This window comes from Triticum dicoccoides, chromosome 1A, assembly GCF_002162155.2.
Source record: "Triticum dicoccoides isolate Atlit2015 ecotype Zavitan chromosome 1A, WEW_v2.0, whole genome shotgun sequence".
NCBI lineage: Eukaryota > Viridiplantae > Streptophyta > Magnoliopsida > Poales > Poaceae > Triticum > Triticum dicoccoides.
Window position 1 is genome coordinate 16356961 of NC_041380.1, and position 12386 is coordinate 16369346.

At 42.7% G+C, this 12386-nt stretch overlaps 1 protein-coding gene across 1 annotated transcript; it reads left to right on the plus strand.

Annotated features, from left to right (window-relative positions):
- Positions 1-7503: 7503 nt before the first annotated feature.
- LOC119359258 (subtilisin-chymotrypsin inhibitor-2B-like) lies at positions 7504-8325 on the plus strand. The gene is made up of 2 exons (XM_037625534.1): positions 7504-7629; positions 7787-8325. Exon 2 carries the CDS (start codon positions 7802-7804, stop codon positions 8036-8038), a length of 237 nt encoding a protein of 78 aa, XP_037481431.1. The 5' UTR covers positions 7504-7629; positions 7787-7801; the 3' UTR covers positions 8039-8325.
- The last annotated feature ends 4061 nt before the right edge of the window (positions 8326-12386 follow it).

Genomic DNA, 12386 nt, shown 5'->3' on the forward strand with positions numbered 1-12386 from the left:
GTACTACGCATGCGTGTATGTTGACCTGAATGAGATATAACCAAGGAAATACTACCCAACGCAAAGTAGCTGGCTGAATTGTCAAGAAAACACAATGATGCAAGAGGTGCATCGACATATATGCCTCCAAGCTTCCAAGCTCTGTGGGCAAGGGTCGCGACAAGAATTTAAATTTTGCACCAAATTGCTTTTGTTTTTACAAAGCAAATCCTCCATGTGCATTGCATGTTCATAAATAATTAAATTTCAAAAACAATTTCATGACTTATGAAATTAAAAGAACAATGTTCCTACCGAGATAGTAAGTCATTTGCATCATGCCCTACTTACTGGCTAATTAGTTAGAAAAAGCCTTTCATGATTTGTAGCCGAGATTGTAGGTCAACCTCCAACAACGAGGACCTCCACATTTATGTATGCATCTCCTTGGTCTCCAAATCAAGAATTACGTATTCATGTCTATGATGTTCCTGTACCAGCACCACGGTGCCGCTCTTGTTGCTGGAGCCCCCAAACATAACTTGCACATCAGGGTCGTCGCCGGCAGGGCTGCATGGGAACAATGACCGTAGTCCCTCCCAAGGGCGGAGCCAGGAATTGGACATAGGGGGGGCGAGAGTCAAAACAAAAAATTTCGAAACCACTATACTACCTCTGTAAACAATTGTGATCTAAGATGTCTTATAGTTGTTTACAGAGGGTGTAGCTTTTAACAATTACCTATTAGATTGTATCGTATATAATACTTGTAACACGTCAAAAAAGAGAACATGATACTCGTAAAATTTGTGGGGGAGATAGATTGATCATACAACAAAGAAATCTAAGTAGGAAATTAGAGGGATATAGCAATTAGTAGCAATTTTAATTTATTTGGTTTTTCCAAAGAAACATTGATTTAGTAAACTAATCCATAGGAAAAGTACTACCAGATTTATTAGGTTAATTATGCTGCTAGGTTGTAATCCATTGGAAAAGTACTAGGAGTAGAGGAAGTGTATGTTCGTGTACCTTTAGACTTGAGCCCTAGATCACGCACAAATAACGGACTCAATGGCCTGGCTCCTTGACAGAATTAACAGTATGGCAAAACACCGCGGAAGCAACCTCCTTCTCTTCATGATCTGTATAGATTCTTAGGGCCCGGCGGCTGGCAAACGGGGGCAGCGCCCGGCGGCTGGACTGCAGGAGCAACAAGACGACGAGCGGCGGCAGGAGCCCTAGCTGGTGGATCGATCTTGAAGATTAGATTTTTTTTAGAAGAATCTTGAAGATTAGATTAACGACACAAATATCATACTTGTAGGCTTTCCGGTCAAAGTGGGCAGATGGGCTACTACTTGGGCTTCGGTTAGTAGGCCACGCAAGTATTAACTTTGGGCTTAATTACTAATTAAGCAGCTATTATCTACGGCCATTAGCGATCCTCAAAAAAAAAAAATCTACGGCCATTAGCACATACAGTATACATTTCTAAAAAAAAAGCACATACTGTATACTACTACAGCACGTGCGACATTGAGGGTCCCTCAAAAAAAAACGTGAGACATTGAGGGGGGCCGATCGTTGGGGGGTGTCTAGCCCCTGGTCCCTCCTCTATGCCTTCTAGTACCCAGCCACCACGACCTGTTGAGACTTTAGGGAGTTGTAACCACACATATATCCTAAAATTGTTTATAGCCAACAGTTTCAATAGGTTCCTGCCCGGCGACGTCGCCAAGTGGAGCTGGTTTGCCATGCAACTCGTAGCTGGGAGCTTGACGGGGTCGTTGTGTGTTTACTGGTCGACCAGCATGTGTAGTCTCGGTTGCTCGCAGAAGTGATAACACCCCAGCTACTAGAGGAGGATGTGGCAGTGTATACGTTGATGCTTGATCCGTAGAAAACGATGAAGATCAGCATGAAGGAGCAGTCGATGCCATCAGCCGCGGTGAGCAAGACATATTTGTGAACATTGCAGATCCTAATCTGAGGTGGTTTTGAGAGGAAGGTAAGATGGCCCGTCATGGGGTCGTACACGCACAGGCCGGAGGAGCCATCTGACTCGCGGCGAAGGACGACGAGACCACCGCGGGACGTCACCGGATAGTACCGGTCAACGAGATTGGCGCCACGACGCAATATGAAGGGCGACAGCTGGTCATGGCAGAAGGACACCGCGGTAGTCGTAATTGGGTGGACCAGAGTGAGGCACCAGTTGTTGTTATAGGTGGAGAGGTCGGCGGGGATGGAGGGGGCCGCCTGCTGGGTGGCCCCGCGGATGAATGGCGGGCTTAGAATGTCACGGCGGAGGTGCTTGTAGACCGCGGTGCATCGGATGAGCGTGACAAAGTCAGTCCACACCATGATCTCAAGGAGAAGATCAGCCGGGAGGGCTGTCCCCATCTCCGGAGCTGGTGTCGCCGCACATATGTTGTTTTGTCGGCAGCGTTTCTGTGGTGCTATTGTCGACGGTGCTTGTTTGAGAGTATCTCCAACAGCCGCGCTAAACAAGCGCCGCGCCGCAAATTTTGTCATTTTAGCGCGCGCACAACAGGTAGACAAGCTCCAGCAGGCGTGCAATAAGCGCGCGCGGCATATGGAGTTGGGCGCGTGGTCCGAATCGCCAACTCGCGCTGTGTATTTGGGGCGCCCACTTCCGCGCGCGGCACACACGAGCGCGAGCGCTGCACTCTTTCCTCCCCGCCACCTTCGCCCCGCGCGCACTGGCGCCGGCGAACTTGACCCGATAGACGCACGCGCGGGCATCCCGCTCACCCCATCCTCTACAGCCGCGACCCCTCCACCGCCGTCGCCGCCGCCGCTGCCTTCCCATGAAGATGCCGTTGAAGATCTTGCCAACACTGTCCGAGCTTCACGTGATGCGGTGCTCGACAATGAGGAGGAGGAGGAAGAATCATCTTCGGAGGAGGAAGAATCGTCTTCCGAAGATGAGGACGAAAACGAGGACGAGGTTTGATGTGTCTTTCGTTTGTGTCATGAACTTGGTTTGCATTTTGAACTTGGTTGGATGAACTTGTCGGCATGATTTTGAACTTGTGGGCATGAACTTTTATTCATCAACTTGTTTGTGTGAAATTTATATGTCATGTTCATTGCATTTTGAATGTTTGAAATCCATTTTGTGTCCAAAATATAATATATGCAATACCCCGACGAGTCGCGCGCGTTGCATTTTTTACGCGCTGCTGAAACGGTGCGTGCGCTGTGCATTTTAGCGCGGTTTTTGGATCTAGTGCTGCTGGCCGTGCAAAACTAGGCGAAGGACGCACGGCAAAGTAGTTTTTAGTGCGTAGCGCATTAGACGGCTGTTGGAGATGCTCTGAGTTGGAGGAAGGCCCGCATGTCTCATCCCCGGCACGGGAGTTAATATTGACACGGACCAATCGAAATTTCTACTTCTTCGAGCATGGCAGTTAATATTGGCATGAATGTCTCAACCCCGGCACGGGAGTTAATATTGACACGCACCTACCTCGTGTATCACATGCTCCCTAGGTGCATGCATGTGCCGGTATGCGAGCATCTTCTCTGCAGATATCATTTCTACTTCTTCCATACCCGTACTATCATAATTTCTTTTTTCTGCCCAAACTATTATTCATTTTTACTCTATATTCAAGGCTATGTACTTTCATAAATCATACTTATCTTTGCAGATAGAACAATAGCTTTATATAGCCAGAATAGATACCTAGACAAAAGGTATTTTCATCGGATGAGGGGCGACCATGGGGCCGACCGCGGGGGTCACCGCGGGACGGCGCACCAGCCGTCGACGTCCTGTCATCGCGGCGGCAATCGTTTCTGGGCCCTCGCTGGCTCGGACTCCGATGATGAGGAGGCCCGGGACGGCGGCGGATCCGGGGCGGCGGCGTACTCCCCAACGCCAAGTGACTACGTTTGCGAATCGCTCCGGGTTGGCTACTCGGAGGAGGAGGTGGCTGGTTTCATCGACGGGATCGTTCCGGTGAGCCATCGTGCTTGGGATGGGCTGGGCAAAGCGGATGCGGTGGAGGTTCTCCGGCGAGTGGTGCATCACCGGACGGCTTCGACGGCGATTCGTCCTTGGAAGGGACCATTACCCAAGGTCATCTTCAGAGCTACCGCATGAATCCGTACGTGGTCCTTACTCACTCATATGGATTTCAGGGAGCCTTTGGTTACTGGGTGCAACCAGTGGAAGATGGTAGTACGGGTTATATTCAACCAGTTCGGATGGCGACCGCATAATAGGATAGGAGTCTCGGGAGCTTATCCTTTACATTGCCTTACCAGTTGCGTTTTTAAGCATGTACTTTTCTTTTCTTTGTTTCGCTTCGCTTGCGAGCTGTAATACTTTTACGACTATGTGCTACTTCGAGACCTTTTTAATAAGATGGTTGCATGCATCATTATGATGCAAATGATGGGGGTACGCCTCCATTTTCAAAAAAAAAAAAGATACCTAGACAAAACACGCTCGATATATTTTTATGTGCTTCTGCATCTTATACGTCAATATGCCTCACAATTCCATTTCCATGTTATAATTAATACAATAACAATATGTCTATCTTGGGTTGTAATTTGATTATATGAGCTCTGACGTGCTATGCACGTATAACTTAGTACTTGTGTAAGTTATATGCCGATATCAACCAATCCACGATCAATTAACAAGCTCGAGGTTTATTTAGCTACAGCGTGAGTATCCCATCTAGCCTTTGTCCATCAATCTTTACCTAGTTAGCATTGGTAAATTTTGCTTAATTAGAAACACAGCTTGGTATTGCTTGCTCAGTGTATTGTTTTGTAGCGTGCCAGATTGACGATGAGCTCCACGGACGGCACCACCCCTAGAGGCCTCTTCATTGAGTCAGAAGTCATGGCCGCAGGTGGTGGGGAAGTCCATCAAGGAGGTCGGGCAGATCATTCTCAAGGACAAGCATGACGATGATATCGTCGTCCTCCCAGCAGGGGCACCGGTCGCCCTGGACTTGAGGCCCAAACGTGTGCGCATCTTTGTCGACACCGTCGCCAAAACACCCTTCACTGGCTAGGCAGCTTTGCACTTTTGCAGGCCCAAAGGAATGTGTGCCTGCACCATGCATGTTCGTGAATACATTTTTATCAATGAATGAATAAATGCAGGCATGTCGAGCAGTAGCATGGCATGGATCTCTACTTATGTGTATGTTTTTGCATTGTACTTTTGGTTTGATGAGAGAATGCTATATCCGAGTATTTGATTAACTCAATGTCGTCCTCAAAATTAGAGTGGCATGCGCAGATGCAGTCCATTTGGTGTCCTGTTCGACCGGATTCACGCATGTGGCTGAAAAACATATCTTAATGACTTCAGCTATAAAATGTCACCAAAACGCTTCTAGAGTTCTTACATGGACTGTGACCATGTCCGCTGTTGTTTTGTTTTGTTCTCTCTTTTTTTCCTTTCTTTATCTTGTTTCCTTTCTCTTTCTGTTGTTTTTTCTTTTCCTATACTCCTACTTTTAGTTTCACTCTTTAAACATATTTTGGTATGGTATTGTTTTTTACTTTCTTTTTTCGTAACTACTTAAACCCTATTTTCAAAGTACACAATTGTATATCCAGAAATGTGTCAACAACTTAATTTGTTTTAATACGTGAACTTTTTTCAAATACAAAGACGAGCAGGGGAAAGAAGGCTTGGCCAACATCCTCTCCATGAAGATTGTCATCCTGGATCCTATCCAATCGACACGCCACGATACCATCATCATTAGAGACAACATCGACTAGAAATGGGCCCCTCCTCTGCAATGGTAGGGACCACTTTAGAACCATTGGCCATTGTGTTCGCCTCGTCTGGCATCATGGACAAAAAGGAAATAATTTTCAGCCATGTTATGGATTCTGATACCTAGCCAATCCAGTTAAAACAGTGTATGTCATAAACTATATGGTTTGGTGACGGTTGTTGTTTTTGCAGATTGAAGGAAGCATACTTGATCTCTTTTTCAATTTGAAGAGTTCTACCTAGTTGGAAGCCCACTGGAACTCCTCAATAAATTTAGCGATGATATGTTCAGGAACTCAGAAAATTATGGAAAACATAATTGGCAGCATATAAAGGACTTTGCAGGATTTTGGAGCATCAATATTTTTTTGCCACGTTTTCCACGAATGTCATCCGATGATGAAACTTTGCAAGCAATCAAACATTTTTCAATGTTTGACACAAAAAGAGCCGCGTCCCTTTGTTGCGTGCCTATCACATTAAAGTTACAGATAGTTTAAAGTTCACGTGAAAGTGATAAAACATAATTATTTGTGCAGCAGATAAAGAGGTTATGGTTCTTTGAGTACCGATGTTAATACTAGGATTTCTTCTAGTGTCATATATTTATGAGTTTGCTCTTGCTTGAGATTTAGGGTGACACATAACTTTCAGTTACCGTAAGCAGTGACCAATTTGTGCTTAGATCCAAATAATATATTATCCTTCTTGTTGTTGTCGTCTTTTTGGATGTTTGCTCTATGGGAATATGATAAATGACCAGCTAACCGATGTGAACAAACCTAAGGTTTAATGTGCCAACTCACAACTTTAAATTCCTGTCAAAAAGAAAAACTCGCAACGTGAAGTACTAGCACCGCCGAGCGTCAGGGCACATTCCCTGCCTAGTAAGAGTAAATCTAGATGAAACAGAGAGCGCAATTATCCATGACATGCCCAACATGTCATGGATGAATACGCTGAAGGCTGAACTTGGGCATGATTCGCTCATGCCCAGCATGCATTTATTCCTTCCTTTAAATGATTATCAAAGAGAAAAGTACATCCCTGTTACATAATAATGAATGATTCATGCCCGATAAGCTAGCTAACCAACCGTAGGTGTGTCGGCAACAGCGACGAAGATTTGGACACGGTCGGGCCTTAAGTCCTGGGTCACCCACGCATCGACTGGCAGGACCTCTATCTCAGCATCAGGCTTATCCTTGAGGATGATCTCCTTGGCCTTCCCAACGGACATCCCGACGACCTCTGGCCACGACGTCTTCACACTGCCGGCTCCGGTGCCCCCTCCTGCAGGCTCTGAAAACTTCACAGTGCTTCCTTCCATGGAACTCATGTTCTTCAATGAACTCTTGGATCAGGAAAAATAAAGCATAAACCACGAGGGAAAATAGGTGAACAAAAAAAATTGACCAGGCACTCACTCACCAGAAGAACTGATTGAATGTTCTAGACATGTAAGGAGAAGTTGATTAAATAGCATCAACTTATTGTGTGGCATTTATTCTAGTTACTTAACGAAGTTGAGGAGGACTACAGCACCAGAAAACGGCTATGGTTCATTGAGCTCCTAGCTACAAGTCGATGGACCTGTGAATCACGTGGTATGCTGTCGTCTTCCTTAGCATCCGTACGTGTTATCCATCACGAAATCCAGTCCGGCCAATCAGCATCTTATCTCGTGTATCACGCGCCTTCCCCTGGGTACATGCATGCATGTGAGGGCATGCATCTTCTCTGCACATAACACAGTGCCGCTTATATCGATCTCCCCTATAAGTAGACATCCATGCTGTGTTTATGCAGCATCAAGATACCAACCAAGTTGAGAAGATTAAGTAATAGGCTTGAGGTCCATTCAGCCGGTGAGTCGGATCATAGATATACACATATCCATGTTGCTTTTGTCGATCAATCTTTAGCTACCTAGCATATTTTGCTATCAATCAATCGATTTCAGTTTTGGTGCTACTTTCTCTCTAAGACTGACCTGTTTCTCGCTTTTGGAAAATTGATTTGTAGGCTGGTCCATCAACGATGAGCTCCACAGATGTCCCAGCTAGCACCGACGGCCTCGCCGGTGAGTCGTGGCAGAAGTCATGGCCAGAGGTGGTGGGCAAGTCCATAAAGGAGGCCAGAGAGATCATACTCAAAGACAAGCCCGACGCCGACATCGTCGTGCTGCCAGCCGGGTCGCCGGTGACCCGGGACTTGAGGCCCAACCGCGTGCGCATCTTCGTCGATACCGTCGCCGACACACCCTTCACTGGCTAGCTCTAGCTTTGCAAGCGCAAAGAAATGTATGTGTGCCCCATCGATGCATGCGCATGAATAAGTTTTTAGTAGTTGATGAATAAATGCTGGCATGTCGAGCATCAGCATGGCATGGATTTGTGTAACTTTTCGTTTCGTCTACCTTTTATTGAGAGAGAATCGTTTCATCTACTTATGTGTACGTTGTTTGTGCTTTGGACTAGTTCCTGTTTGAAAGAGTACTAGGTTTGTATCTGAGTACTCATTATCCACAAAATTAGAGAATGGCATGCGCTACCTAGTCCTTCCACGTGGCAGTCCATTTGGTATCCTCTTTGAAACAACTTTGTTGCTGTACGAACCATGCATGCATTCATGTTCCATTTGATTCTTCCAAACATGCAGAGCATCATTTATACATGGATGACAGTCAGCTCCAAATTTGTCATCATCATCATCATCATCATCATCATCATCATCAACATCATCATCATCATCATCATCATCATCATCATCAGTGAGTTTTAGTTGCCCGCAGAATTTTATCACTGATACCGTTTAGATCGAATATCAGTTTTTACTGTTTGTCTCATGCGACCGGATCTTCATCGCTATAAAGTTGCTAGTGGTGAATTGTCTGGTTTTAGACACTTAGTCACCAGGTGATAAAACATCGATCCCACACCTCCAATGAAGCCGCACATTACCCGCAAAAAAAAATGAAGCCGCACATAATATTACTTCCACGTTCTACGGTCATATCAATCTCCTATTTCCTGGTTGCACTGGACAACTCATCTCTGGACTTGCATAGCAACTCCTAAAAATTGAAGTACTTAATGGAGCCTCGTACATCACTAAACGGATTTCACAAAGATATATATTGTCACTAGATACACATTCTTGATATGAAATATTTAAAACACACACATATCACGTGCTTATCTCGCCTCTTCTCGAGACCTTCCTTTGTTGCAAGAAAACACACAATTTGAAGATCCCGTTGGTAGCAAGTTGAAGATGGATCCGCTCAAAGACAAGTTTATTTCTAATAGTCTGAAGTGTCCAATATACATCCCTGAAGCCCCACCCAATATATCACACGAGCACAACCAGAGCTGGCCAGGATAATCTCTCAGAAGTTATGGAAGTTAGCACGCATCAACTGCAACTCACCACTTCCCAAAGGTATCTCCAAAGGAACTGGGTGGGACACAATAGAAGAAAATGTGGTTAACGTCTCTGTCAACATAACACAAGGGGTGATCTCCGAGGCCGCTGCACTTCCTCGACGTCGGATGTCAAATGTCCCCTAAAAAGGAGGCATGTGTGGTATAATACAAGTTCGCCCCCGCAAAAAAACACATGTTCAGTAAAAGTGTATTAATCATTTGGGTTGTGTTGTGTCCATTTGAGTGCGGACAAGAATGTCTATGAAACACAAATCAAAAGCAAAAGACCATGGCATGTCTAAAGAGAGTTCTTACAAGAACTATTTGGGTGTGAAAATTCATCCTAAGGCCCAGTCTGGAACTAGTGATTTTATTTCAGCAATGCTTGATCTACGTTATACTGCCTCCATAGACATTGGGGCAGTTTAAATTAAATTGTCCCAAAGTCTTATATTTAGGAATGGAGGAAGTATAATTTACGTGTTTAACGTGCAGTCCTACAAGGGGGTAGGATTGGACGACTTAGGGGAGGAAGGGGCCCACCCCCCCTAATATTCGGGGAGGGGGTAATAATTATTTGTAAGCATTACGTAGAGTTTTCGTCAAACATACCTAGATGTAGGATTTTTTTTTAATTTTATTATTCACCAGCTCCCCTCGGCCAATCTAGAATGGAGGTAATACAAAACAAGTCCTTCCAGCAGCTCCCCCCCCCCACCCACCCACCAATCAGGAGCATCCATTCGATATCCAACAGCCCATGTTTTTTTTGCAACTTAGGAGCTGCTTTTATGGTAGTCATCCCCGCTTATTTGTGTTTTGAGTTACTCCCTTGTCTGGTTTTATTATGCCCCATTGTAATTATTGTCAAACTTTGACCATAAAATAAACTAATAAAATATAAACTATATGTGAAAAAACTATATTGTGTGAATTCTCTTTTGAATGCAAATGCAATTCTATACCTTTTGTATTATATAAACTAGTCCGGGCTAGATATAGTTCTTCTTCACGTTTTTATGTTATCCAATACTGTTTCAATAATGAAATTTTGAAATGAAAGAGTCAACTATATGTACAAATAAGCAATAAAATTTATATTATGGTGTATTAAAGGAGCATATTAATTTTATACTTAAATATTGGTTAAATTAGTTAAGAATTGAATTAATTCAAAATATAAGACCTTTTATATGTGAAATGATGTCCATTTTTATATATTAGAAGATTCCTTTGCAATGAGGTTTGCAACTGCAATGTATTTCTGACAAACAATATCAACATTTTTGGACAAATATATATTTACTTCAAATTGTCGAAGAGAAATGCAGAAAATCCGAATATGTTTCTGCAGTTCAAAAATTTCTTGCCAAAATAATAGAAGTAATGTCCAACCTTTGATAAACATCAAGGGTAGGCACAATTTCATACAATTATTGTGGTACTCATGGCTATTTGCTTGAATTTCCCATAAAGAATGGTTGGCGGCAATAATTTTGTAATTGCTTAGCATATTTGTATATAACTATTCAATTTTTGAACCATAAGACTGTACACCAAGTAAAGGTTTCTAGGAAATTACTCCCACCGTCCATATTATGTATCGCTCTAACGGATGTATCTAGGCATATTTTAGTGTTAGATACATCTGTTTGTGCGACGCTTAACATGCGACGGAGGGACTATTAGATAAGAAAGTTTTAGTTATATATTATTCGTGGAATATACATTTACAAAAGGCGCTCATGATGATTTAGTCCCCTAACAACAGAGTATATCGTAATACTACAAAGAGTTTAACCATTAATTTTAAATTTAAATGGACGTGGTTGTGAAAAATGCCCCTATTTGAAATACCAATAAAATCACAGGTTAAATTATGTTAATATTTAATTTTTTCATCCATGCAAATCTATCTATTATATAATTAAAATAAGAGTCAAACAAGACACCACGTTCATCCACATAGATTAAATTGTCTTGATCATTAATTTTAAGATATGAACGGTCGAGATTTAAATACACGACGTTACATACAAATATTGTCTAGAAACATATATTATTTTTTTGCATAGGGGAAATCTGTCACGTAGATTTACTAGGATGGAAAAGTGCAATCATAGCCACGTACATGGGATAGGCACGTACAAGTCTCAATTTTGTTAAGCTCGGATGGAAGCGTTGTACATGGAGAAAAGGATAGGTAGTCAATTCCGTTTTGAATTCAGCTAGAAGAGAAAACGAGAAAGCTTGCTAGGGGTAAACGTAGGCCAATCTGTCATCACCTGCCGGCCCAATTCATGCTCCATACGGAAGGGAGGGAGATTCGGACAACCATATGACCAGCATAAACGGCCAGCATATTTTCCATTGTTGAACGGGCCAACATATATGAACAAGGTTTTGCTCATAAAAAAAAGCGCAAGGACATAATAAAGATTTAAAGGCTGAAAAAATGTCACCCAATTGATAGGTAGATATTACCCGATGAACAACAACAACAACAACAACAACAACAACAACAACAACAACAACAAACAACAACAACAACAACAACAACAACAACAACAATAATAATAATAATAGACGAAAAAAGGTTAATAGTGAAAGTAAATTTTATGTATTAAACTTAAAATTTATAAGTAGCTAAATTTGAATTGTATTATAATATTCAAAAATCTTATTGGATACATGCCGGCATAGTTCATAATCCAAAGGATCGGACAAGCCTATGATCAACAGAGGTGGGCCAACAAATAAAAATGAGACCAAAATAAATATTGAAAGTCTGAAAAAACAAAATCTAGACAGATAAAAAACAAAAGATTGGTAAGAAGTATAAACGAAGGCAAGAATTGTTATGACTATTCATGAAATTGATGACTTTGAAAAACACATTGGTGATTGAGGGTGATTCGCAAGAAATGTAAGGCTCGCAAATAAAAGAGTTAGCGTGAGAAAATATTTTAGCAAACATGCCATATAAAAGTCGTCACAAGTTTGTAATAACACATGTTGGTAGTGCATATACATTGTACGAGTTCTCCTAAAATTATGTAAAGACTATCAGAATTAAAAATTTGACGGTCCAAGTGAAAGAGAGGGCGTTCTTTCAAACATTGAATAATAATAGTAGTATTGCCTTACGTCTGTGGTCAATCGACTTGGATAATTTAAGTTAAATGAGTCACGATTAA

What these genes read in the sequence shown, in the direction of transcription:
- LOC119359258 (XM_037625534.1), top strand. Translation starts at nt 7,802, where the DNA reads ATGAGCTCCACAGATGTCCCAGCTAGCACCGACGGCCTCGCCGGTGAG.